Raw genomic sequence first — 27,837 nt, 5'->3', positions numbered from 1 at the left:
TTCCACACTGCCGTTACCCATTGGATGGTAAGGAGTCGTATGAGATTTTCTCACACCAGCAACTTTCAACAGTTCGCTTATGAGTTGACTTTCAAAGGATGGGCCTTGGTCAGAATGGATTCTCTCAGGAAAACCATAAATGCAAAAGTACTTGTCCCAAAGCTGCCTCGCCACTTGTTTTGCAGATTGGTCACGGCAAGGAAAGGCCTGAGCGAGCCGTGTGAAATGGTCAGTTACAACCAGCACATCAATGGACCTGTTGTTAGAATCCTCTGCTGTCCAAAAGTCTATACACACAATCTCCAGTGGTGCAGATGTTTTTATACTCTCAAGAGGTGCTCGACCATCTGGATCAGGGGACTTTGCGATGACACATCTGGGACACTGGCGAACGTACTCTTTGACATCACGGTCAATATGGGGCCAGAAGAACCTCTGACGAGCAATAGCCAAACTTCTGAACTGCCCTTGATGACCAGCATTGTCATGTATCCCTTTGAGAACATCAGACTTGAGAGAATCAGGGACCACAAATTGGTGGCGTCTCTTACGGGTAATTTGGTCTTTAGACAGTCTATAGAGGATGTCATTGGACACTGCAAACTTCTCCCAGTGTTTGAGGTATTTGATGACCATTGTTTGTTCATTCGATCTTTCTCTTCTTGACGGACGACGGCCACGATTAACATAGTATAGCACTCTTGATAACACAGGATCGTTATGCTGTTTTTCTCTCAATACAGTTTCTGAAAACACAGGTTGATCGTCTTGAGATGGAAGGATCAGTTGAGGCAGATGTTCAAGGGTGTCAATAGCTCGTACTCTAGCAGCAGACTCCCATTCACTGTGTGTCTCAAGAAGAGCATGAACATCATCTTTTGTGACAGACACTTTGTGCTGTCAGGTAAGTTCAACACATTGGAGTCCTCGTCTTTGGTATTTGACTGTCTGAAGGCCTCTTGTACTGAACCAGGTGAAACAGGGAGGGCCTCATTAAGTAGCTGGCTGTATGGGCTCTGCAACAGCCTTTTTCCCACGGCAGATTTGACGAAGGGATGGCGACTTAAGGCATCTGCCACCACATTTTTAGAGCCAGGGATATATTTAATATCAAAACGTAAGCCAGCTTTGCCACCCATCGCTGTTCACAGGCATCTAGGCGTGGCTTTGTGAGAATGTGGGTGAGTGGGTTGTTATCTGTCCACACTGTAAATGCATGTCCTTTCAGCCAGTGGCTAAATTTGTCACACACTGACCATTTCAGTGCTAAAAACTCGAGACGGTGGGCTGGATATTTCTTTTGAGCACGTGTGAGAGACTTGCTAGCAAATGCTATTGGACGAGCCACACTTTCGCCCTCCTGAACTTGTGAGAGGACTGCACCCAAACCGTCTAGTGATGCATCGGTAGACAGGACAAATGGACGGTTAAAGTCTGGGTGGGCCAGAATTACTGAATTAACCAAGGCTGCCTTAAGCTCCATGAATGCAGAGAGCTGCTCGTCTGTCCAATCAGCTGGAGTCAGTTTGCGGAACTGGAGTTTTCGCCAGTGGTGTCTTTGGTTTGCGTTTCTGTTTTGCACCAGCCAGTAGGTCAAACAGTGGTCTGGCTATCGCAGAATAGTTTGGGATGAAATGTTGGTAGTAGTTAACCATGCCGAGAAATGATCGAATGCGTGAATGTGATGGAGTGATACCATCTGGCTCCATGAGATCTGTAGTGAGCATATTGCTGATGGACTCAACTTTAGAAGGATCTGTAGAAACACCAGATTTGTCAATTATGTGACCAAGAAACTTCACAGATCTTCTCAGCAGCCAACATTTCTTAGGAGCCAGTTTGAGATTGTGGTAACGGAGACGACTGAACACCATCTCTAACCTCTCGAGAGCGACTTCCTCAGATGGTCCAAACACCAGCAAATCATCGAGGTAACATAGTAGGCTGAGAAAGTTCTGGTCACCAAATATTGAGGCCATCATCCTCATAAAGCTGGCTGGGCTGTTGCACAGGCCTTGGGGAAGTCTGTTGTATTCATACAACCCCATGGGTGTTGTAAAGGCGGAGTATTTGCGGTCATCTTCATGGAGTGGCATGTTGTAAAAACCAGATGTGAGGTCCATTGTACTAAAGAACATGTTTCCTCCCAAGGCAGCCAAGCAGTCAGCCTGATGTGGTAGGGGATGAGCATCCTTCAGGGTCCGTCTGTTGAGCCATCTAAAGTCTGTGCAGATCCTTAAGTCACCGTTCTTTTTCCAAACTAGGACAAGAGGTGAGGCAAATTCACTCGTTGATTTTCGTATAATTTCTTTCTCCTCCATCTCATTCAGAACTTGACGGAGTTTCTGGTACTCAGCAGGAGGCACGCGGCGATAGGGCAGCCGAAAGGGTCTCTCATCAGTGAGCCGGATCCTGTGAACAAATTCTTTCGCCTCGCCACAGTCTAAGTGGTGGCGGGAGAAGACATCCTTGTAATTGATCACTAGATCTGCTAGCTTCCTCCGCCAATCATCTGATACATCACAAGACTGTAGGTCCAGATCCCCCAGACCAGCACTTCTCAGTCTTTCCTGTATATTGTCATTGTTTTCTACTGCAGAATCAACATCAGTGGATTTGACAGAGGTGGCCTGATATGAGCATGTTACATCTTGTATATCTAGGTCCTCCATAGCAAGACAGGTGTATATATCAGCCAGTCTAGCATTCTTACGTATGGTGACAGGACCACTGGAAGCATTTAAAATCTTGAGAGGGACTAACCTGTCTCCCCAGAGTGATATCACAGCTCTCGCCACCAAAATGCCACGGGGAGCGGAATGTGACGATGTGGGCTCAGACATCACAGTTAGACCAGGTGATAATTTTGTGCCCTTGGGAAGTTTGCCCCATACAAGATATTCAGTGCCAGCCTCCAGAGTAACAGCTGTGTTACATCTCACTGTGCCAACTTTGTCTAGGACATTCTCACCAGACCAACGGTCCAGGCCAGCAAGAAGGGAGAGGAACTCCTCGAGTTCTGGGAGACCTTTGTGAGGTGTAGAAACTGCTGCCCAGTAGGAGGAGTCTTTCTTTAACAAGTGCAATAGTTGCCTGATGACATTGGAGCCCAGAAGCAGATCAGTCTGTTGGTTTTTCACTACAAAGGTGGGGACCGACAACTGGCATCCATAGATCTCCATATTCAGATCCACTATCGAGGTCGGTCTTACTCTGGAACCACCACATCCCACAAATACAATGTCGGTAGCCTCCTGGTGAGAGATTACAACACCAGAATTAATCAGTGACTGTAGGGCTACGTCGCTCAACGAGCATGCCATCGAGCCGCTGTCTAGCATGGCACCAAGAATTAATTTGTCATTAACTTTGACATTTGTGTAAAATAAACTGTCACTTCTTTTTACTTTTTGTGTTTCTTGCATAATAATATTCTCAGACTCATTTAGTCTTTGAATATTTTGGTACAGTTCAGCAGCGTCAAGTATGTGGGAGGAATCACTTTGACCCATGCGGTCTCCCTCCAGGCACAGGTCGCTTAGTTTCCCTGCACATTTTCTGTTGGGACAGCTCTATTTGGACAAGAGCGCCTTGTGTGGTCAGGGCTGAAGCATGTGAAACAAAGGCGGTCTGAACGGCAGTGGGCTTCTGTGGTGTGTTTGTCATCATTGCATATACGACAGTTTATAACAGGTCTGGCTCGACCCCATGCGCGCTTGTTGCGAGCAGATGATACCTGGCCACCAACCTGAATTTTATCAAGGACCTGCCTGAGCATAGACATCATCTCTCCAAGCATGGCACCTTCTTGGGGGAGCCTGAGCTGCTGACTTTGTGGGACTGAAGCAAAAGGTTGGTACTGCACTTGTGAGAACTGGCTGTGCTGCTTTGCAGATTGTAGAGCAGGAGGGAAAGACTGTGGAGAAGGGGAATCTAATGTAGTGGCCAACTGCTGGTTCTGTACCATCACAGGGGAACACAAATTTGGTGGGGCCTCAGAACCAGGCTGTACATTATAAGAGGACAAAACATTATTTGATCTTTGTGCACCACCATGGACTTGGGATTCAATGTGTGTTTCACAGCAGAACAGTGGGGCTGCAGATGGTTTGTGGATTGGTATTTTGATCCTGGACACACGCTCTCTCTGGTGCTCATCTAGCCTCACCTGAATGTCTTTTGAGGTCCATTCATGTATTTGCTTGTACTTGAATACTGAAGCCAGTTCTGCATCAGGGCAGTGTTTTACAAACATTTTAGAAATTTCACTGCTCATATCATCAGTTTGTTTCCCTTGACGCTTTAAACCTTCTTCAGCCATTTCTGCAGCTTTGTTGAGGCGAATCCAGTAGTCAAAGGCGTCCTCTTTTTGAAATGGCAGTGTGGAGTAGAAGTCTTGCAGCGGCAGACAGGAGGATGTGTGACTGAAGTATTGAATCAGCATGTTATAAATTACATCTGGGGAGCATGTAGCGTTTAAAACAGGGTCACTTTTAAGACCAATCTTAACCACATCTCTGGCTCTGCCCATTAGCCTCCCCATAATCTCCTCTGTTTGTATGGAACTATTGTAGTTCTGCCTTCTAAGGTATCCTCTCATCATTTCAACCCACTCAGTAACAGAATGTTTGTCAGTATTCTCACCTCTAAAAATTGGAGGTGCTGTTTCTGATTTTACAATGACATTGAATTTTTGACTATCAAAGACAGAAGTGTTTTCAATATGTGCACCGTCTTGTTTCAAACAGGTGGCATTTTGGGTTTCTTTTTTCTCATCAACACCAGAAGACAACAATTTATTTGCAATGGACTCTCCAATCTGTGAACCTAACTGATAAATCATGTCACTTAATAGGTGTAAGTCATGGCCAGCATTAAATGTAGAATGACTCGGGCCCCCCAACGACATCTGCTCCATAGGTGTCTCAGCTGGATAGAAAGCTAATCCCTGAGGTCTATTACTTGTAGGTAACATGGGTGAGGCACAAAAATCCGACCCAACTGCCACTCCTGACTGAAAAGTGAGACCCATTACACCTCTACCTCTCCCAAAGGAGGGTTGATTGTAAACATTTTCAACATTTGATTGGAATCTCTCTGCCATTTCAAAATGGAATAATGAAAATAAAACACACTCAAATAAAAATCAGTCACTTATTGACAATAAATTTTCTCCCCTCAGTCCTTTAACCTTGTAACACAGGTGTGTTGCGTCTTGAGGTGAAGAGGCAGCTTGTAGGTGGACGACGCAGCAACCCGGCGAACAGCATCAAGCCGATCAGGGATCACGGAGTCACGGCACCAGTGTAACCCTCTTGTTGTTTGTCACCTAATGTGTTATGAACAGAAATAATGTGACTCCACACAACTGGTCCACAGCTCCACCAGCGCTCCTCAGAACTCTGGTTTATTTTTTTTTATTTATTTTCAGATGTGATCGTATAGATTTTTTTTTTTTTTAAATAACACAGTCAAACAGTAAAATAACTGACAATAACCGACCATAGCAATAAAGCAACTGCCATAGCAGCCGACAGTCGCCAGCCACATTCACAAAATGATCCACCTACTTATTTATTCATTTATTCTCCTATATATACATATATATATACATATTGAACTCACCTAATGTGTTATGAACAGAAATAATGTGACTCCACACAACTGGTCCACAGCTGAAAAAAACAAAAGACGCAGTTAGCGTTATGACCGGTTGTCAGCCACAAACACCAACTGGCGCTGCTCTCACTCATAGGGTCATATTTTTCCAGTCCAACCACAAGAAAATTTTATAAATTATATTTCTAAATATTAAATGATCTCTCAGTATTTTATTAATTGTTGAACTAGAAAAATATTACCCTAAGTAAAAAAAATTAGCAAAGAGCTGCCTCTCTCGCACCTACCTCCACCAGCGCTCCTCAGAACTCTGATGGGGGAAGCCGAGAGAGCGCCTGAAGGACCCGTTGCGTGCAGTCACTCATCACACCACTAGGTGGCTCAAACACATAAATTGAAAATCCCAAACACATACACACTATTATTATTATTATTTTGAGCAAAATTCAAATACACACTCATACACAATTTTCTCTCTGTTACATGTGTCTTTAATCTCTTGATGTGAAGTTATAATCTCTAGTAGTTGGGTGGTAAAGTGAGTTTTCAAGGCTTGAATTGCTTCCAGGAGATTAGCTTCAGAAGCTAGCGTTAGCTTCCTCCATGTGCTCGGTTCGCTGCTAGCGCCACCTTCAGATCTTTGCTGGTAGTTTTGGCTTTTAACCCTCTGGAGTCCATAATATAAATGGTCGTTTTTGACTAGATTTTGATTTTATCTTTATATTCCTTAATAGAAACCATTCATATTGTCTTATGTGGTATCATTTTATCAGGACAACCTGAACTTTGTCAATTTACAATTATTTTTGTTATTTGGATTTATTGATATTGTATTTTGGGCCTAAAATCACAAAAAGATAAAATTTGCATAGAAAAAACTTTTTTTTTTAGTGTAAACCCACAAATATGTATAAGAAATTTTTTTATGGTTTAGAATGCTAAAGTATAATATAAATATCAAAATCAATATGTACAAATATAGCAACTTGTGTTTAGAAGACTATTGTCAATAAAATGTAGGTAATTTATTCATTTATCTACAAATTCTTACAAAACATCAAAACAAGATTCCAAAAAATAAATAACTTGGCCAAATAAATAAAGTCCTGGAATTTATTTATCTATTTTTGTACAATTATTTACAAAGGTTACACCAGGTAATAAAAAGTATTTGTGCCTCTCAGAGGGACAAATCTGATGCCAGACATTTCCATGGAGTGTCGTTTTGTTTTTCAATCTGCCTTTGCTGGCGTTTTGGGCAGAATCTATTATTGCCACAGGAACATGATCTGCTCTCCTGCTCTGAGAATTGCCTTCCTTTCTGATGCCACACAGCTGAGCTCCACCATGAAGTATTTGTGCATCATGACCTGTTCTTGCTTTGTGCTGCTTATCTCATGATGTAAGATGAAGGTTGTTGTTGTTGCAATGTCCAGAACATGGAGCAGTAAAGTCCTGAACCAGTGGCTTGTTTTTCTCTTGGTGGATTAAACTGGATCAACTGGTCTGAAAGATCAACTATTTTTATTATAAGCCACAGTTGGTGTTGGACAGGGAATGTTTCTCACAGCTCAGCTCCACCTGCAGCCTTCAGCCTTCTGCTCACCGTCTCTCTAGAAGAACCAGGATGGATGGTGGAGAACACAGAGACCTCATGTTTGTCCATCCACTTCACAAAAACAAGAGATCCTTCTCTGATCCACCTTACAGACTCTGGTTATAGTCAGAACATTTCCTCTCCTGTGGGACTCCTCCTCCTTTCTGTTCTCTCTGTATGTTCTACATGCTCCAAACTTCATTCTTGATAAATCCATGAAAAGGTTTGGACTGGAATAAAGATTGTCCATGTAAATATGGTATCCTGTGCCAAGGAAGGATGTCTGAACAAGATTCATGACAACATCATAAAACAGGCCAAGCTCAGAGTTTATCCAGTGTAAATCCTGAATGTAAAGGTGGAACCACTGGTTGGTTCTGCCAAAACAAAATGTTCCCTCCCCACTTTGTCGGTTTGTCCTTCATGTACTGAGTGATGCCAGTTTTTGCTTTAGTTCCCACCATCCTGTCATCCACAGCCAGGAAATAATCCCAGCAGACACAGAGGATGTCGTCGTACACAGGACTGATGTTAAACAGCTGGTCAGGATTTTCCCTTTTTATCATTCTGTTTATCTTCCTCTGGATCACTAAGGTGAATGTTTTAAAATATTCATCTGAACGTTTCTCTGGAAACTGGGCAGTGAAACTAAAGACAGATCAGGAGACCAAAACATTTGAATTGATCCTCTACTTCAATCTCATTCCATTTGTACTTTTTTCCTTATAATTTAGTTTTTGCTGCATTTTTGTTTCTGTTGTGGCAAATTCGTTTAACTGTGTCAGCAGCAAAATAGAATAAAAAAGGTATTTTGGACTATGGGAAGACATGTTGTTTATTTGGAGTCCCGGTGTTGGACCTTCCTCCTCCTGGCAGACTGTCATCATCATCATCCTCCTCCAGGGATCACAGCAGGGGGTGGCTCAGCTTCAAACCACTCAGATCTAAACTGTGCAGTTGTGCAGCGCCACCTACGTCTCAGTTTGGATCTCCGTATAGCTACGTCTGTTCCTGCCTCATCTTCTTCCTGATATCCATCTTCATCTCTCACTTTCTGAAACGGACTGAACCGATACCATCACAATCCTCTCTGTCTGCTTCAGACTCAGGCTGCGACTCTCCATCGTCTTCTAGCTCATAAAACAGTTTCTCTGCTCCACATTCATTCTTCTCATCATTCTTTACAGACAAAACCAAAGACAATTTCTTACAAACTACAAAGTAGATTTTACTGATTGGTCTGAAATCAACACTAACCTCTTTTTTTTGCCTCTTCTCCGTTCCTGTGTTACGGCTCATTGTCTTTTTTTCACGCCGGTTCGACTCCTGGTCCCGACGACCTTTGCCGTATGTCTTCCTCCTCTCCTCACCCTCTTTCCTGTCTTCCTACTGTCACAAAAATACGAGCCACTAGAGCTGCAAAAACTCTTCGGAGAAAAATCAACAAACACCAATATATATATAGATATATATATATATATATATATATATATATATATATATAGATATAGATATATCTATATATATATATATATATATATATATAGATATAGATATAGATATATCTATATATATATATAATGTGGACTTCAAACTGAAGTTGAAAGTGAGACTCGGGGAGGCGGAGTCTTGCTGCTACGTTACATGTCTGCCTCAAGTCAGACATGTAAAAAAGACACATTTACACGTCATTGGACTCCAGAGGGTTCATTTGTGTTTATTCAGCATCTTGGCAGGTTGAATTGAATCCCAGAGAGTTTGATCGTACAAAAATATCTTAGTGGTCTAGATATGTAAATATAATGTATATTTATATAATAAATACTGGGTCTGTTGGGTCTGTTGGTCGGAGCTCAGACTCTGCAGCTGCTCAGTCAGACACCATGACTGTAAGTCAGATTGGAGTCGATGTTGTTTTACTGGACAAGTCAGAGGAAATGCGTCTCATACAGCAATACATGGTTACAATCTGTTATTAATATAAAATGTTCTTTATAACACACTTGGCTCTCAGTGTTTCTCCTGGTGCGTTCACTGACACTCTGTAATATAAATGCATAAGCATCACTAAACATTACATCACTCTTTTATTTAACAAGCATTTTAAAACAGTTTTTGTTTAAAACAAACTTCACTGAACTTCTACAGTAAATAAAATGTCAGTCAGTGATGAGACACATCATAACTCCATGACAACATAATAATCATGAATTATTTCCAAACAAATCAACACAAAGCAGCTCTGCTATCTGAGAGAACAAACTAATCAAGTGTTTATTTGGTGTGATCTGCTAAATTAAAATGTAAATTAGCCCTTAATTACTGTTGAACACAAACTGTTGCAGTGATGCATTGATAAAGTTTTAGTCCTTATATCCTTCCAAGCTGCCTCACAGGTATTTAAGTCCTACGTATCATATATACTGTATCTTCATTTCCAGAATCAGGTGGAGAATGTTGGACGCTGCCACTGATCTTTATAAAGGAGGAGTTTCTTGTGATCAAATCACAAATCAAATCAAAAGATTCAAATCTTTTTCCAGATCTTTCTCTGGAACATGAGCTCTGCTGGAGATGCTTCAGTGGTGCTATGGGGAGTAGAACGGTTCTCCATATAGTACTGGTATGTGGTACTATGTGGAGACCATGGAGGATTGTTTATCCATTCCTCCATGAGTAAACACATACTCATTGTGTTTAATGTCTGCTGCCATGTGATGCCTTGACAGTGTGACAAATGAACACATGAAAGCTCTGCTGTTCTGTTTGCTTGAGGCCATACAGGTTTTGTCTTCCTATGTTTGCAGCCCATGTCTGTCAGAAACTTTGATAAATGTTCACTGTTGAAAGGAGATTCATCGTCTGTTTGAGACATCTGGGAATCCCGAACATTGAAACTATTTTGTCCAGGAACAAGAATAACAGTGTTTGCTGAAACAGACCCAACAGCCCAAACTATTGGATAGTGTGAGTACTCCTCCACTGTGACTAGCAAGAAATCATCAGGTGGTAGTGAAATCATCACTGACTGAACGCCATGGTGATTCTGGTGGTTCTGGTGGTTCTGACATTGGGAGGGATACGGTTAGTTCTCAAGGTGAGTTACTGGGTGTTTGCCTGGCAGGCTAAACAGTTCTTTACTACAAGCTCTGATTTTTGTTCCATGTTAAGGAATCATGCTTTCGACCTGAGCAATGTCTTTGTCTTGACGATTCCTTGGTGTCCCTCATGGGCTAATTGTAGTTCTCTGTCCTCCAGACCTGAGGGGATGATGATTCAAATGCCACCAAGAAGAATGTCGTCCAATCGTTTCAGACTTGTTTGTACTTTTGTAGAATGGTGATTGATGTCTTGTGAGTCATCCTTGACTTGATCCAGGTTTTGTCTCTTAGATGTGTAACAACCTTTTGTAGGACTCTGTCTGTGAGGGTTGCCTCTTTGATGTCAGCTAAAGTCATGGCTTTCGTTGTTATATGTTGTGTCAGGAAGTTAAAATACTCTTCAGCTACCTTTGTTGCTGTTGTGTGGTTTCTGGTCCGTATGGGGATCGAATGTCTGGACATGTAGTCGGCTGGTTATCCGTTCCTTTCCTGTAGATTTCTAGAAGATCATCTGGTTGAAGCTTTATTCCCCATCGTTCGATTCTTGCAGGTGGTTTTGAACGAGGGTTGGTCCAAATTACTTCCAGCGCTTTGTGGTCAGTAACTAAAGTGACTGACCACAGATACAGTTACATCTGTATCTGTGTAACATTTCCACAGATACAGGTGGAAATGTTCACAGCTCCATACTATTGCCAATGCTTCTCATTCTGTTTGTGAGTAGCATCTCTTAACGTCATTTAGAGCACGGCTAGCGTATGCTACAGTGTGTCTCTCTTGCTTGGATTGGAACCCAGAACCATTGTGTGTCTTTCATGGTCAGTTTGCAAAATGTTGCTGAAATAGAAGCAAAGTCTTTAACAAAACGTCAGCAGTATGTCGCCATGCCTAGCAGGTTTATCACCTCGGTTTTCCGGTGCGCTGGCTTCCTTGATTGCAGTGACTTTCTTTGGGTCGGCAGATATCCCACCAGCTTGGAAGATGAGTCCAAAAAATTCCAGCCTTGATTTGTTGAACTCACACTTATCTTTATTAAGGGTAAAACCTTTCTCTCTGAGCCTCTGTTGTGAGGTTTTTGTCATGATCTGCTTGTATCTTTCCATGTTCAGTGATGTCATTTAGGTCAAGTTTGGGAAAGACTGTTGCTCTGTTCAACTCATGGATGACATCGTCCATAGAGGGAGTAAGATGACGTTCACATTGGATGGCAGTATTAGACTGTCTCATGTCTACACAGATTCTGACTTCATTCGGGTTTCTGAGTTTGGGTGGAGTCACAATTGGGCAGACACAAGGTGTTGGCCCAGTCACTGTCTCTATAATATCATCGTCTTCTAGCTTTAGGAGTTCCTGTTCTTCTCTCTGATGGATGTGAAATGAGACCCGTTTGTGTGGCTGACATGTTGGCTGAACATTAGTGTCTATGTGGACCTTTACTTGAAAGTCCTTCAGTTTGTCTTGAAAAAGGTTTGGGTGATTGTCTAGGAGCCTTTCTGCCACTGTGGGTCCTGGTGTAGGTGAGACACTGTTCACTACTTTGATGAGGCCTAATTGATTAGCGGTGTCATATCTTAACAGGGAATACACGTAGAATTTGCATTTGGTCTTTTTGTTGTCTGCTTCTCATACAAACATGCCAGCTAGTTGTAGCAGGTAGAACAGCCATAGGAAAAAACTTTAGTATCAGGTGGGACTAATTGTAGTCATGGCGATAGCAGGTTTAGGTCAGACTCACTGATGATGTTCACTGTGGCGTCTGAATCCAGTATCACTGAGATCTGATCCCCTCCTAGTTTAATATGAGACTTTGGTGTTTTCTCTGTATCTGTGCCAGTAGTGATGAACATATTCATCAGCAGGTAGATGAATCCTGTTTGTCACCTTGTGTTGAGCTGGAGATTGAAAACATTTCCTTAGAGGTTTTGTGATGCTTATGGTTCACTTTGGGTTTTGTGTCACAGCTTTGGACAGAAGGTTTTTGTTTCGGTCCACATTGTTGCCAAATGGTTTAGTTTACTACAGGGTTTGCAGTCCTTTCCTCATGCAGGACAATCCCCATCCTGTGGATATTTTCCACCACAATTTCTGCACTGGTTGTTTGGTTTGTGACTTCATAGGTTTTGTTGGGTTGACCTTTTGGCTGTATGGCGTTCACAAACTTCCTTGTTCCATGCCTGTTGCACATGTCCGGCTCTCGGTGCTCGTCTACAGAACCTGGACAATATACTACTCTGAATTAATTGTCCTTTAATTTCTAGACCCACATCAGTAAATCCACAATGATTAACAAGCATGTGGAGCCGAGTGCAGTATCTGTCTAGGTTTTCACTTGGATGCTGTACTGCTTTTCTGAAGACGAATTCTTCGTACAGGATGTTTTTCTTCGGTGTAAAATATGTGTTGAGCTTCGTTTCTACATCTGCATACTTGTCTGAGCTTGCTGCTAACGTGTCTTAAATATCATGTACACATTAATCTACACATTCACTGGTTAAGTGCAACAGTAGAGCTTTCGTCAGCAGAAATGTTGAAAGCAGCTGTTTATTTCTCAAACCTCTGTATCCGTTTTGTCCAGCGCGGTCCAACAGAACTGGGTTCCGGTATCAAACAGTGGAAGGGCAGGTGAAGTTGTAAGCGTCATGGTTCACTCGGCTGGTGTCGTTGCTATTAGCTGGTTAGCTAGCTGCTCAGGGGTCGATTCTAGGATCTGACCTTTAGGGGTGCTTAGCCCTCTGCAGCCTCCATCAGAAAGACCCAAGAGAAAATATTCGTTGGTGCATTTTTCTAAATGTCACTGCTTATGTTCATACATTGACATACGAAACATCTGCTAACATTTTGTGAAGTTCTTTAGCTTGACTTTATTTAAGTGACTCCAGAGAGGTTTGGTAATTATTGACAGACAACAGACACTAATCAAACTTTAAGAAAGAGCAACAAGAGTGATTAACAAGGCTAAGGACCAGGATAATACTCACTGATTATTTAGCCAAACCTGTTCAAACTTATTAGTAATTGGCATGAGGAGAATCACGACTGACACGGACTGGCGCCATCCAGCGTGTTAAAATGAGCGTATGAGCTAAAATTAGCCAAAATGCTAATTTAGCTAATTGATTCATGCAGCAGGCAGAAAATCCTGTTGCATCTCTGAACTCTGAAGCACATTGACAGAAAACCGTAACCCTGCACAACCTCCACACATTTTTAACTGCAGTTCCGGCTGAAGCAAAATTCTTCACAGTAATTGATCATTTTCTACCATTCCTCTGGCAGAACAGTCTCAATACTTGTTTACATTCATTTACAGAGGTAAAAATCAGGTGGAAACAACAATTATAACAGAATGAAAGGGTCTAAACACTTAATTATACTTTATAAATGAGAATATTACTCAGAGACGAGTCCTTTATCTGCAGGCCACTGTGGGTAGAGATTTATTACACCTTTCCACAGATCATGTTACAGTTACATCAACTCAACTTTGAAATTCCCAAATTCCCCAAGAATCTCAAAGTATTCTAGATACAATCTGTTTTTATAGAATCTCAATTTCACTGGTGTGGCTTGGTAAGTTTTGACCAATAATATTGCTGCTCGTGTTTTTATGTAGGTTTTCTGTCAGTATTTGAACTGAGTGTGTCTGGGTTCCTTTTTGGGAATGTTCAAACCTTTCCGACCTCACATCTGCTTCGTTTAAGAAGTGCCAAATAAGCCAATTATTATTCTTATCTGTCTAAACAGGTTTCTTCCCAGACATTCTCTAGTCCAACTTTGGCTTCACACGTAAAGGAAAGTTGGTAGGTTAGGGTTAGACTGACCTTAACTGGCACCAGATTTCCTTAGTAAGAAACAACTCTTTAAAAAGTGTTTCCACTCTTACAATTTCTCCATGGAGATTTCTTCTTACCAGACACAACCTTCATTTTAATGGAATCAATGAAATCTGAAACTTTAGACTGAAAATCTTTTACCAACTTATCTACATCATTACAGCTTAAGGGTGAGGAAGAAGAGTAGATTTGATGAAATGTTTCTGCTGTGTTTTCAGTGAGAGAACGTTTTGTGATGGTTGCTGTTTGTCCAAGTGGATTAAAGGATAAACAACTTTCAAAGATAACAGGAAGTGATGCGACAGGGCGCCATCAGTTACAGAGACATTGGAAATATTCACACCCTTACTGATAACCAGGTCCAGTGTGTGTCCTTGAGTGTGTTGCTTGTTTGACATGTTGTGTTCGACCAAAAGTCTCTAAGATATTAGAGATTTTTAGCCCCTCTGTCTTGGAGTTTTTCTTTACAACAACCTTTGAAACATGTCACACACAAACACACACACACACACACATATATATATATATATATATATATATATATATATATATATATATATATATATATATATATATATATATATGATGTAATAATGAGGCTGAATCTGAAAATATGATCAGTTTATGAGTTTCTTCTTTTTCCAGCTTGTTAAAATACTGAGGTATAAAATAATATTTTTTCCTTCATGTCTGTTTTGCTGCTGACTTGTTTCTAATAAATATATAAATGAAATAGTTACACATCAAATCAGCTGATCAATCTGCTAACCACTAAAGAGCAGCAGGGGGTCACGGGTCACTTTGGGTAAAGCCACCAGGCCTGGTTCTGGTTCTGGTTCTGGTTCTGATGTCTCTCTCTCTCTCCAGGCTCCGCCCCCCCCCATCCTCTCAGTCTCCCAGGTGTTGGACTGCAGGTATCAGCGTCGCCCCCTGTGGCCACCAGAGGAACTGCAGCCGCTTCACCTGGTCTCTGTGTTTCAGGTCAGAGGTCGTGACCTTCCAGGGTCGGGTCACAGAGAGGGTCAGTCTGATGGACAGGAGGGGAAGAGCCTCAGGTAAAACGATGAGACTCACCTGTCCAGGTGAAGCTGGTATCCATTGGTAACCAGGTGTTTCCAGGTGTTCGTCTCACGGTGTGTGACCAGAGTGGGCGGAGCCTCTGTGTGTACCTGGACCTAAGCCACGCCCCCTACCCACCTGGTCTGTTGCCAGGTAACCAGGTGCTGCTGTCAGGATTCCTCAGGAAGATCTCCAGGTAGATCACATGATCACTGGAGCTGACCTTTGACCTTTAACCTCCAGCCTGACCTTTAACCTCTAACTTGTGTCTCAGGTCAGGTGGTGTGTACTGCTGCCTCTCACCTGTCGGCTGTGTCACAGTGACATCACTAGGAGACTCCAGCAGGTAAACAAGGACTCACCTGGACTCACCTGGACTCACCTGGACTCACCTGCTGCTGACCCTCTGTTGCTCCTGGTTACAGGTTGGCCCCGCCCCCTGCTCCCAGCATGCACCTGGCCCACTGGGCCTCTAGCACAACTGTTGAGGCCCAGGTCAAAGGTCATGTGGTCTGTGTCCTTAACCTGCAGCTGCAGTGGAGCTGCAGCCACCAGGGGGCGCAATACACACAGGTAACACACACACACAATAACACACACAGTAATACACACAGGTGTGTGTCAAATAGAAAATGAGAAGATTGTAGAAATGATCTGGACTGATGAATATCTGGGTCTAGATGTTCACAACTAGAAGTTTAATTTAAATAATAATCAGAATCAGTTGGACTGAAGAGATTTTCTATAAATGTGAATCAGAATCAGAGTTCTGGTTCTAGTTCTGGTTCTAGAGACTGGTTTTGGTTCTGGACCAGTTCTTGATGGTCTCAGTTGCTGAGGATTCTGGATTTCATTTCCAGACTGTAACTGTGTAAAAATATCATTAAACTTACAACAAACTGTCCAGTTCATTAGTTAACGTTTGTTTTCATTAGATACAAAACACACAGATTAAAATCTAATCAATAACATAAATTACTAATTACTAATTACTGTTTCTGTTGCTCCTCCTTTCACTCCAAGACATGTTCAGTGGTTTCCTCTGAAGAAAATCTCTGTTTGATCGTCAGTAATTGAATTGTGTCTCATAAATTATAAGAAATCCGATGGAGACGGTTTATTCAGCAGAGCTTCACTTTCACAGTTTGGATTATGAATAATTATTTTAATCATTTAGAAAAGAAGATCAAAGGAAGGTTAGCTGCTCCGCTGACAGGATGTTAGCAAAACTAGCTGTACAGAGACATAATAAAGTCACTGGCTGAATTATTGTGTGAAGGTTTGACTAACGTGTCACAGATACGGAACAACAATGTGTCCAAAAGTCTCCAACATAGTGATGAACAATCCAAGTTTTCTGAACGTCTCTTTTCTGTGAATAAAAGATGGAGCCTCACTGAGAACCATTATTTGTTCTTATAATGGTGTCTGTTCACTGCAGTATGTATCATTATTTTATTTAATTAAATACATTGATATTTATTTCATTAGCAAATAAATAAAATACAAGATTGTTTTCATTCAAAGTGGCCATCTCAGCGTTTTGCTTCCTGGTTTCATGCAGGGGGAGAAAAAACAGTCATGATGGAACCTTGTGCTTTGGTTCCTTCTAGTTTGTTGCTCTTTGGTCAGAGGTCAAAGGTCAGAGTTGAGTTGTTCACCATCAGGGTATTTCCTTAATTACTGTTTAATGATTCAGTCAGTGGTGATTTCTGACATGAATGATATGGGCAAACACCCAGGGCGTTATCTTTTTAGATGAGCAGAACAAAGAGTTTAATATTGGTTAGATTTATTTCAGCTCTAAGTATTTAATATCTCTGTGTTTTTATGGGAATGTGAATCTTTCAGATTAATTTGATGAACAGTTTTGATCATATTTTATATTTTATTGAATCATGTAGCGCTGGTTTTGGTCTCGGTGGTCTTGACTACAGCATTGATCAGAGGTATAAATATAATATGAATTTCAGGTTAAAAACAATAAACATAGAAAAACTCAAATGAACCGATCACTCACTGATCCAGACTAAATCCTGGGATTATAATCTGATATCATCTGACGCTCCTCAAACCTGCTGGTTTCATTTATTCTGGTCACTGATGATCTTTGCTCAGATGTTTATGGAGTTAAATTTCTTTCACAATTATTCAGTCAAAAAAATTCAAAAAAGAAAAAATATCACGTCAAACAAACCAGCTGATTCATTGATTATAGATTTTCTATCAATATCTTCATCAACAGTTTTCTTGATCTCAGGGTTTGTTCTAGTTCCTCTGTTTCTATCTGGTCACTGATTCTCCTGATGATCAGCTGGTCGCCCCCTGCAGGACTCCTGTGGTACCACCACTGAACTCTTCCTCCTCCTCCTCTTCCTCTCCAGGTCTGCAGTTCTCACTGTGGGTCAGTTGCCTTCTGGGCCACAGCCAGGTGAGAACAGAACCAGAACCAGGTGGTACTGACCCAATCTCCTGGTTCTGGCTCCAATCCTAGTAGAACCTGGTTCTAGTTAGGGTTCTGGTTCTGGTTCTGACCCGTTGTCCCGGTTCCGTCTCCAGGTTGGTGATTGATGACGGGACGGCTGAAGCTCATGTCTGGTTGTCAGGGCAACCGGTCCAGGCTGTGCTGGGATTGGCTGATTCCCAGTGGGCGGGGCTCCAGAGGGCGGTCAGGGTCAGAGGTCACGTCCAGGTGTTCCCTGGAGGGCGGAGCCTGGTCAGTATCTGTCTGCTCTCTGATTGGCTGTCAGGTGAGTCTGTGATCTGATTGGTGCGTCTCTTCCAGAGGACAGACGGAGACACTGAGGACGTCCTGCTGCACTTCCTGCTGTCCCTCTGCAGCGGTGATGTCATCGGGCAGCAGGTGACCCTCACCTGCAGGAAGCGGACCAATCAGAGCTCAGCAGGTAGAGATGCTCAGCAGAACCTGCTGGACCCGGTCCAGAGGACTGACCCGGTTCTGATCCGGTTCTGTCTCCATCAGAGGTGAGACGCTTCAGCCGAGGAGACAGAGACTTCCTGACCAGGAGGCTCCGCCCCCTGCAGCTCACCTGTTCTCACCTGGAGCTGCAGGAAGAATCATGATGAACCGAGTCAGAAGATCTGATCTGATCTGAACCCAACTGGAGACGGGATGAAGATCAAGGTTCCTGTTCACCTGTTGAACCCGTTCACCTGTTGGACCTGTTCACCTGGATGTTCCCCAGTAGATCTCAGTCTGACAGAAACACCTGGACAGGTGAGTTCTCTGCTCCTGGTCCAGTGACTGAATGTCATCAGATCTGTCAGGCTGCAGGACTTGGACTTGGACTAGGCCATTTGAAGTGACATGTTGGAGTTTCTCTGTTCATTTATTAAAAACTTTATTTCCTCTGAATTGTTTTTTATGTTGATGCTTCACAGTTGGATCGATATTTAGTTGTCATGGTGCGTTACCATAGCAACCATGGGATTTGATCACAGCTGATTAACATGTGGAGGGTTAGAGTAACTAACCGGGACGGACCAGAACCTCTATGATGAGAATCTCAGTCGGTCCATTTAACTCACCTGGATCCATTGGTTCTGACTCAGAACCATCAGAACCTTTGATCAAACCGGGCCGGGTCTCTGACAACAGAACTGGGTCAAACCGGATCATCAGTTCATGCTGCAGCTGCAGAGTTCTGCCAGCAGGGGGCAGAACCGCCTTCAGAACCCGGTTCTGTCTGAACCAGAGAAGTTCTGGTTCTGACCCACTGGATCCTCCTCGTCCATCAGAACCAGTCTGATCCAGTCTGGGTTGTTCACAGCGCCACCATCAGGGTTAAAGTGTTACTGCAGGTCTAACTGGATCAGAACCGGTCCTGCTGGTTCTGGTCCAGTTCATAACGACAGTAGAGGTTCTGATGGTTTATTGATTTTATTTCAGGTCCAAACATCAAAGATTAAAATCTGATTATTGATGAAGATGATTAGAGGAAGATGAAGAGAAGCAGCCGGGCCACCAGAACCAGAACCAACCCACAGAACCGGGCCACATGGAGAACTGGAACCTCCTCTGGTTCTGGTTCTGGATCAGATGGTCCAGTTCAGCAGGAAGCAGGACGAACCGGAACCAGAACCTCCTTCTGGGCTCAGCTGGTCGGAACCAGAATACGACCTGGAAGAGAAACAATGGACCGGGTCAGAACCTGGTACTGGTACTGGATGTAGAACTGGATCAGAACTGGTTTTAAATTGGTTTCTGTTGGTTCTGAACTGATTCTGTTCTGGTTCTATCCAGGTTCTGACCTCTGGCCTTCCTCTTGTAGTAGATGAATCCAGCCAGAGACAAAATCAGACCCAGGATCAGTCCTGAAGCTCCGATGGCCAGTTTGTTCCTCTCTGAGTCTGGAATGGACGGATCTGGAGGAAGAGGAGGAGGAGGGAGAGGAGGAAGAGGGAGAGGAGAGGAAGAGGAGGAGGAGGGAGAGGAAGGAGGAGGAAGAAGAGGAGGAAGAGGAGGAGGAAGAGGAGAGGAAGAGGAGGGAGAGGAAGAGGAGAGGAAGAGGAGGAGGAGGAAGAGGAGGACATGTAGTTCATGTATTTCAGGTGAAACATGTAGAAACGTGTCAGAACTCGTCAGCAGGTCCTCCAGGTCTCTCTAGTTTTTCTCACCCCAGTCGGTGATCAGAGGTTCCTTCAGACTGGAATGTTCCACCCTGCAGGAGATCCGTTCTCCAGACCTGGAGAGACAAAAGAATAGAACCGGGTCAGAACCAAAGGAAGCTAGGCCACACTTCAGAGGTTTTGGTCCCAGTGTTCTCACTGGTTCTGGTTCTGGTTCTGGTTCTGGTTCTGGTTGTGACCCACCTGGGCGTGTACTCCAGCTGCGAGTGGACCTGGTAGTACCAGTCTCCGTCCTCCATCTCGTCGGTTGTGGTGACGTCTGATGTCACTTCCTGTCCGTCTCTCAGCCACTGAACTTTGATGGTTTTAGGATAGAAATCATAAACTCTGCAGACCAGCATGGAGGGATGGTGGCCAGCAGGGGGCGTAGTGGAGTACAGTCTGACTGTTGGAGCCACTGGGAGATCAATAACAGGTTATTGGTTCATTATTAAGGTCTGATTGGGAATCCATAACTGATCACTGGATGGAACAGGAATTATTTCTATTATTATATCAATATTATCATTGATCATTGATGATAAAACCAATTTAACCAGAACAGAAGCTGCTGGGAGAACTGGAGGAAAAAGAAAGTTTAGATCAAACAGATTTAAATAATTATTATTATAAACAGACCAACTAAAGTTGTTATTGTAGATAAATCACAGATTATCAATATTAATACAGATAGAACTAGACATTACAGACTGAGTCCATCTAGAACCAGATGTAACTTCTGGTATTTTAGATCTATATTAAGTTTATATTTATGAATTAACAGAAATATTATTTTATTTTTCTTTGTTGTTTCCAGATAGAAATTAAATGTTTATTATTATTTCTATACATTTAATATTGATGATGAATTTATTATTGTAAATGTTTAATATTGATTAACTCTGGTAGTAAATAGTTTATTAATAAGTTGATCAGCAGTGATTGGATCTGTATTGATCAGCTGATCAGATCAATATTAATTATTTGATGACATCAGAGTCTATTGTTTTATTTCATCAATAATGAATAAACTGATAGATCCAGTTTAGAATTGATCAGAGGATCAATCAGGAAATGATCAAATCAACTCACCTGATTTAGTCAGAGCGACCTGGTAATCAATATCAATGTTGTGTTTGCAGTAGGCGTCCTTCTGAGCTTTCATCCCAGCTATAAATGAAGGATTACTGTTCCTGTAGGCAGCCTGCTTCAGTCCGTACTCCGTGTATCCAACAAATCTCCCCACGTTGCTGTCAAACCTGGCGTACTCCTTCTTGTTGTAAATTAAGGATCTGATGTACTGAATGTCCTTCAGATCAGGTGAGGTAAAAACACAACGATCCACATAGAATTCCATGAATCCATCTGGAACCAGAACAGAACCTCAGTATTGATTCACTATCAGTTATTGATCCTACCTGATATGTTCATTTGTTCAGATTAATCACCAATCAATACATTTGAATGGACTGAAGTAATGATTAGTATATTAATGATCAATAATTAATCAGAATATTGATCAGTTTATCAGTTATTAATCCGGATCAATGATTCTGCAGCAAAACTGATCAAGATTTAAATACTATTGATTATTAGCTATCAGTTATTAGCTATAGTATTGATTAGAGATCAGTTTATTGATCCAACCTGATTTACAGATTGATAAAGGGTTAGAGTATTGATCAGTGTTGATCAGATTATTGATCCTTATTGCTCTCCAGACAGATGCAGTTTAAACCCTGACTATTGATCCATATAACTCATTGATCAGTGATTGTCAGTTCCTACCAGAGTATTGATGATATTATCAGTGATTATCAGTTATTGATATTATCAGTGATTATCAGTTATTGCTGATATAATCAGTGATTATCAGTTATTGATCCTACCTGCAGCATTGATAGTGATGATGATCAGCAGCCAGCAGAGCAGTGATGAAGCCATGTCTCTCTCTCTCTCTCCCAGTCAGAGGAACTAACTGGTTCTGATGGGAACTGCAGTAAAAACCAGAGCAGAGTCACATGACCTCTGCATCACTGGTTACCGGGTAGAACAGACTGAGGCTGACAGTCAGAGAGAGAAACTGGTTCTGGTTCTGGTTCTGGTTCTGGTTCACCTCTTTCTGTCTGCAGTAACTTTCTAACCCAGGTTCTGGTTCTGGTTCTGTTCCAGTCCCAGGTCTCTGCTGGTCCAATGGACCGGTTCTGGTTCTACAGAGAGAAACTAAATAAAAACTATTTTAATGGAACAACTGGACCTACTGACTGAATAACCCAACTATGTTCAGAACCGGATCAGAACCAGCAGGTCTGGAGAGAATTTAGTAAATTTAAAAATGAATAAATGAACAAAGTTTATAAATAAAGAACCACCAGCTGGTTCTGCTGGTTCTACTGGTTCTACTGGTTTCCTCCAGAACCAGTTCCTGGTTCTCCAGCAGCTCAGAGCTCCAGCCTTCCTCTACCTAGCTCCTGATGACGTCACAGCCCTCCTGGCCTCTGATTGGCTGCTGCCAGCGTTTGGTTCAGCAGCAGCTTCAGTTTCTCTCAGAGTCTCTGAGGCTGACAGGTGATGAAGATGATGAAGATGAAGCTGCTCCTCTTCCTCTGTGGGATCCTCTGGGTCTCTGCTGATGGTGAGTTACTGGTTCTGACCGGGTCCAAACTGGTTCTGATGGAGTCACTGGGTTCTGGAGGTTCTGCTGCAGGTTCTTCATCAGTTTCTCTCTCTGTGGTTCTAGTTCTACATGAGGACCTTAATATCAGAGGATGTTCAGACTCTGATGGAGAGTTCATGTACACTCTGGATGGAGAAGAGGTCTGGTACGCCGACTTCAAGAAGGGAAAAGGAGTCGAACCTCAACCTCCTTTTATTGATCATATGAGCTACCAGGAAGGAACTTATGAACAAGCTGTGGCCAATCTACAGATCTGCAGAACAAACCTGGGGATCAGTCGCAGGGCCATGAAGGACATTCCAGTGGAAAAAGGTAAAGAACTTTAATCATTTAAACTGATTTATTTTCATCTTTGATCAACTGATTATTTTGTAATAAACTGATAATTATTAATAAATAATATTTTAATAAATTAAATCCAATCTGTGAGGAAAAATCATGTTGACTAAAATCAGAGAAATGATGTTAATTAAAGCTGCTCCAGTTTATTACAGTTTATATTAATCTAATATTATAACTCTATTAACTGTTTATTAAACATTAATAACATGCAGAGCTTTATTAATATATAAAATCTGATATTATAATCAGATATTATATTTCAGTTCTATTAAACATTTTATTTCTTGTGAAATAATTAATATTAATATCTCGCTCTTCATCTGATTCATTAAATAATTAATACAAGTAAAACTTTTCATTTTATTAACTTTATTCCTTCTGATTATCAATAAGTTTGTAAAGTTCAAGAATTTATTTACAAAACCTTCAAATATAAACCAGAAACCAAAGAAACTGAGAATAAATAACTGAAATATTCAGTTAAACTCTAAAAAATCATTAGAAATAAAACAGGAATTTATAGTTTTCATCTTTACATAATTAATAACCAATAACTGTCCTAAACTCCATTAACTGTCGGCTCCCAGTAAAGACGATGAAGATCATTATAACAGCTTAACATTGTAGCAAAACCACCATGTTTGTTTTGTTCTGGATAAATTAAGATAAGATTTATTTGTCAACAGATTACAATGAGATTAAGATTTGCTCGACTCGAGTTAAAGTTCAGGTTATGTACATAATATACATAAACATTAAAGAGTAAATGTATCAGTGTTTTGTAGAACAGTTTCTGATATTTCACAGTTTAAAGCTGATTCTTGGCAGCATCATGCTGGTTTTAGGTTGAATTAGTGAATAAAAAGGGGCGTGTCTGTCTGTCTTTCTGTCCGTCCGTCCGTCCGTCTGTCTGTCTGTCTTTCTGCGGTGCAACCAGAGAGGAAGACGCTCACCGTCTGGTCTGCAGCAGGAGATTTGACTTGATCAAATGTTTTAAACAAGTAAAAAATCTAAGAAAAGACAAAACGCTGATCAAAGTTCATCTCAGCGCCGCAGATTGTAAGTTTTAGAAACCGGATCAGTTTGAACCCAGGAAGACGCTCCTGTGAGATCTGGACTTTATTTTTCGTTTTGGTGGTACCACTATTTGTTCTCATCTTTTTGTTGTTTAGTTTTGTGAGGATATGGAACTCCTTTCCTGACATTATTCTCTTTAAAGAAGAATTGACATTTTTGGACATTTAATTATTTAGGTTTTTTATGCTGATATAAACTGAGTGATTTAAATATAATCTATAATTATTTTAGAGGGATTTTTGGTTTCTGATCTATTTATCAGAGTAAATATTGTTATTTTTTAGTTTTGTCTTTTTAACATTTTATAAATTTCATATTGAGTGGTTGGATATTTATTTTCTTATCAAATTAAAAGCTGTAACATATTTCATCTGGTTCCTGTGACATATTGAGTTTATTGTGATTTCTGCTTTAAATCAAGTTGAATTTTACTACAGCAAAGCAGGATGTGCTGTTAGTCAGAGCTGATTGTCTGAATCTGGTTCTGCTCCGGTTCTGATGGTTTCTATGGAAACTGTTCAGTCAGCAGACACCCAATAGTCCAGTTTTACTGGGAACCAAAAATACAACATTAGTTAAATTTTCAGCTGCTTTGTTTTTATTCTCACTACCTTTCAACCAGATCAGAGATCACTTCAGCTGGATCGAGGATAAAATATCAGAAAGGGTTTTTTGGTGGATCAGAGTTCACTTTTTTAGTCTGTTTTGGAATTAAAAATTAAAATTTGTATTTACATTTCTCAAATGAATCAGACTTTCTAGACAAACAGACTAGAGTCTAATCTGGACTAGAAGCAGAATAAACCCTAACTCCATCCTTACTGATGGAAGAGAAGAATCTTTGACAGCTTCTAGAGGTTAGCCCCGCCCCCTGACCAATCAGAAAGCAGCCGCCGTGTCATCAGCCAATAGTGAATCAGCTCAGGCAGTGGAAACAGATTTAATCCCAGATTAAAGTTACAGGCTGAGAAACCAGAGGAACTGCTAGAAACATGTAAGCAGATAATTAATCTTAAATTAAATGAAATGAGTTCTGCTGCCATCTGGACCAGAACCACCAGGTTTACTTTGGATCTGTTCTCTCCTCCATAGTTTATCATTCACTGATCTATATTAGATCAGCTCATCAGTTCTTCTGCTTCTCTCTGGTCCTCTGAACATTGTGGACTTTGACTGGTCCACCATCAGACGTTCTGGTCTGAACCATCTGGTCCAGTTCCTCCATCTGAACCAGTTCCTCCATCTGGTCCAGTTCCTCCATCTGGTCCAGTTCTTCCATCTGAACCAGTTCCTCCATCTGAACCAGTTCTTCCATCTGAACCAGTTCCTCCATCTGAACCAGTTCCTCCATCTGGTCCAGTTCCTCCATCTGAACCAGTTCCTCCATCTGAACCAGTTCTTCCATCTGAACCAGTTCCTCCATCTGAACCAGTTCCTCCATCTGAACCAGTTCTTCCATCTGAACCAGTTCCTCCATCTGGTCCAGTTCCTCCATCTGGTCCAGTTCCTCCATCTGGTCCATCTGAACCAGTTCCTCCATCTGGTCCAGTTCCTCCAGTTACCCTCCATGTTTCTCCCCAGATCCCCCCTCTGGCCTGGTGATTTACCCCAGAGACGATGTGGAGCTGGGAGAGAAGAACATCCTGGTCTGTCACGTCTCTGGTTTCTATCCGGCGCCGGTCAACGTGTCCTGGACCAGAAACGGTCAGAAAGTGACCGAAGGAACCAGCATCAATGTTCCTTTTCCCAGTAAGGATTTGACCTTCACCCAGATCTCCAGGCTGAACTTCGTCCCTCAGATTGGAGACATCTACAGCTGCTCAGTGGAACATCTGGCTCTGAAAGAACCTCAGACCAGAACCTGGGGTGAGGAGACTTTGACTAGACCAGAACCCTGAACAGGAACCTTTAATTTAATGATAAACCTGATTAATCCTGATTAAACTAAACATCCAGATGTTTCTTGTCTCTCTGTGTCTCCAGATGTGGAGACTAACAGTCCTCAGTCCGGTCCCGGTCCGGCCATCTTCTGTGGAGTCGGTCTGACCATCGGCCTGCTGGGAGTCGCTGTGGGAACTTTCTTCCTGATCAAAGGGAACGAGTGCAGCTGATTGGCTGGAGATGATTGGTTGAAGCTGATTGGTTGAAGCTGATTGGCTGGAGCTGATTGGTTGAAGCTGATTGGTTGATGGTTGATCAGTGATTTATGTTCATTTTCAAACTGTTTATTTTTTTATTCTTCTTCACTTGAATCAGTTTCTTCATCACTGATGTAAATTTAATATAAACTAGTTTTAAAGTTTAAAGTTGACTTTAAATCTTCCATTTATAACATTAAAACTTTGATCTGATGTTTTTATCAGTGAACTGATCGACTGTCAGTTTGTTTCTGTTAATAAATGATCAATTATTTCTATCAGTTTCTTGTCATTAATCCAGTTCAGTTGGTTTGTTTGTGTCTCCAGAACCAAAAGCAGAACCTCAGGATGGATCCATCATCTGATCTCAATAATATTAATAACTTTTATACAATCTGGAGTTTCTCTGAATTATTTTACTATAAATTAATCCAGCAGCAGTTTTCTCTGCATAACTCTAGATCTAGAGTTATAGATCTATAACTCTAGATCTATAACTCTAGATCTATAACTCTAGATCGTTCCTCTTTAGGTCCAACAATAACTTCAGTTTTGTCTCTTCCACACATTTATCTGTTCTAAGCATCTGTTCAGTGACTGGATGGGGTCAAAGGTCACCTGGTGACATCATAATGTAGAGCTGTGTATCATCTGCATAGTTATGGTAGCTAATATTATTTCCTGTTATAACCTGAGCCAGTGGGAGCATATAGATATTGAATAAGAGGATCCTAGGATTGAACCTTGGGGTACCCCACATGTGACCTTTGACCTCTTTGATGAGAAGTTTCCAATTGAAACAAAGAAATCCCTGTTCTTTATGTAAGATTCAAACTTTATAGTGTAATCCTCTGATTTTTTGAATTTTCTCTGAAAAGAAACTGGAAAACTGGTTGCAGGCAGCAATAGACTGAAATTCAGGTGGTAACGTGATAGGAGGGTTTGTGAGTCTGTCAACTGTTGCTAATAAAACTGGAGCATTGTTAATGTTTTTGTTTATGACATCTGCAAAGAAGGCCTGTCTTGCATGTTTGAGTGTTAAATGATAGTAACGTAGATTTTCTTTATAGATGTCATAATGAACGTGAAGTTTACAGCAGAGTTGTCTTGCAGATCGAACTGTTTGTGCATTTCTCCATGGAGATTTCTTCTTACCAGACACAACCTTCATTTTAATGGAATCAATGAAATCTGAAACTTTAGACTGAAAATCATTTACCAACTTATCTACGTCATTACAGCTTAAGGGTGAGGAAGAAGAGTAGATTTGATTAAATGTTTCTGCTGTGTTTTCAGTGAGAGAACGTTTTGTGATTGTTGCTGTTTGTCCAAGTGGATTAAAGGATAAACAACTTTCAAAGATAACAGGAAGTGATGCGACATCAGTTACAGAGACATTGGAAATATTCACACCCTGACTGATAACCAGGTCCAGTGTGTGTCCTTGAGTGTGTTGCTTGTTTGACATGTTGTGTTCGACCAAAAGTCTCTAAGATATTAGAGATTTTTATCCCCTCCGTCTTGGGGTTTGTCAACATGAACGTTAAAATCACCAACAATTATTAAACAATCATAATTAATACATATGAGAGATAGAAGTTCATTCAACTCAGTAAAGAAATTTTCCACATATGTTGGAGTTTTGTATAAAGTTAGTGTTAAAGTCCGTTTGAGGCCTTTAATCTCAATTCCAAGATACTCAAAAGAAGTGAAGTGACCCAAAGAAATTTTACTACTATTTATGGTATTCTTAAATATTTAAGCC

At 41.4% G+C, this 27,837-nt stretch overlaps 4 protein-coding genes across 8 annotated transcripts in view; 2 read left to right on the top strand and 2 right to left on the bottom strand.

The window, feature by feature from the left end:
- ctc1 (CTS telomere maintenance complex component 1) overlaps positions 1-18,585 on the top strand; it is an 89,812-nt gene extending 71,227 nt beyond the window's left edge. For 3 of the 4 annotated variants that reach the window (XM_044098608.1, XM_044098607.1, XM_044098606.1), the window contains exons 17-25: positions 15,018-15,064; positions 15,132-15,205; positions 15,270-15,405; positions 15,484-15,555; positions 15,635-15,782; positions 17,594-17,640; positions 17,769-17,925; positions 17,995-18,115; positions 18,193-18,585. In XM_044098608.1, coding sequence (XP_043954543.1) covers positions 15,018-15,064; positions 15,132-15,205; positions 15,270-15,405; positions 15,484-15,555; positions 15,635-15,782; positions 17,594-17,640; positions 17,769-17,925; positions 17,995-18,115; positions 18,193-18,293 — 903 coding nt within the window. In that variant the 3' untranslated portion in view covers positions 18,294-18,585. Of the gene's footprint in view, positions 1-15,017; positions 15,065-15,131; positions 15,206-15,269; positions 15,406-15,483; positions 15,556-15,634; positions 15,783-17,469; positions 17,497-17,593; positions 17,641-17,768; positions 17,926-17,994; positions 18,116-18,192 lie in introns of those variants that run through there. The other variant, XM_044098609.1, reaches the window with a different exon arrangement.
- Positions 18,586-19,094: 509 nt separating this feature from the next.
- LOC122820913 (H-2 class II histocompatibility antigen, I-E beta chain-like) lies at positions 19,095-21,820 on the bottom strand. Of its 2 annotated transcripts, none has more exons than XM_044098613.1 (6): positions 21,728-21,820; positions 20,931-21,203; positions 20,043-20,256; positions 19,848-19,915; positions 19,482-19,595; positions 19,095-19,350 (listed from the first exon to the last, which is right to left on the bottom strand). In XM_044098613.1, the coding sequence occupies exons 1-6, from the start codon at positions 21,780-21,782 to the stop codon at positions 19,325-19,327; spliced, it is 750 nt and encodes a 249-aa protein (XP_043954548.1). In that variant the 5' UTR covers positions 21,783-21,820; the 3' UTR covers positions 19,095-19,324. The 2 variants fall into 2 exon arrangements, with proteins under 2 accessions (XP_043954548.1, XP_043954547.1); XM_044098612.1 differs by having other exon boundaries at positions 20,931-21,209; positions 21,728-21,797.
- Positions 21,821-22,244: 424 nt separating this feature from the next.
- On the top strand, positions 22,245-26,350 carry LOC122820916 (H-2 class II histocompatibility antigen, A-U alpha chain-like). Its single transcript, XM_044098618.1, has 5 exons — positions 22,245-22,473; positions 22,579-22,827; positions 25,516-25,800; positions 25,918-26,062; positions 26,105-26,350. Exons 1-4 carry the CDS (start codon positions 22,410-22,412, stop codon positions 26,043-26,045), a joined length of 726 nt encoding a protein of 241 aa, XP_043954553.1. The 5' UTR covers positions 22,245-22,409; the 3' UTR covers positions 26,046-26,062; positions 26,105-26,350.
- LOC122820918 (bromodomain-containing protein DDB_G0280777-like) lies at positions 22,842-25,586 on the bottom strand. The gene is made up of 2 exons (XM_044098620.1): positions 25,463-25,586; positions 22,842-25,417 (listed from the first exon to the last, which is right to left on the bottom strand). Exons 1-2 carry the CDS (start codon positions 25,472-25,474, stop codon positions 25,061-25,063), a joined length of 369 nt encoding a protein of 122 aa, XP_043954555.1. The 5' UTR covers positions 25,475-25,586; the 3' UTR covers positions 22,842-25,060.
- Positions 26,351-27,837: the final 1,487 nt, after the last annotated feature.

Source organism: Gambusia affinis, linkage group LG18 (assembly GCF_019740435.1).
Source record: "Gambusia affinis linkage group LG18, SWU_Gaff_1.0, whole genome shotgun sequence".
NCBI lineage: Eukaryota > Metazoa > Chordata > Actinopteri > Cyprinodontiformes > Poeciliidae > Gambusia > Gambusia affinis.
Note: the sequence above shows the minus strand (reverse complement) of the source record. Positions and strands in the feature narration are given on the sequence as shown.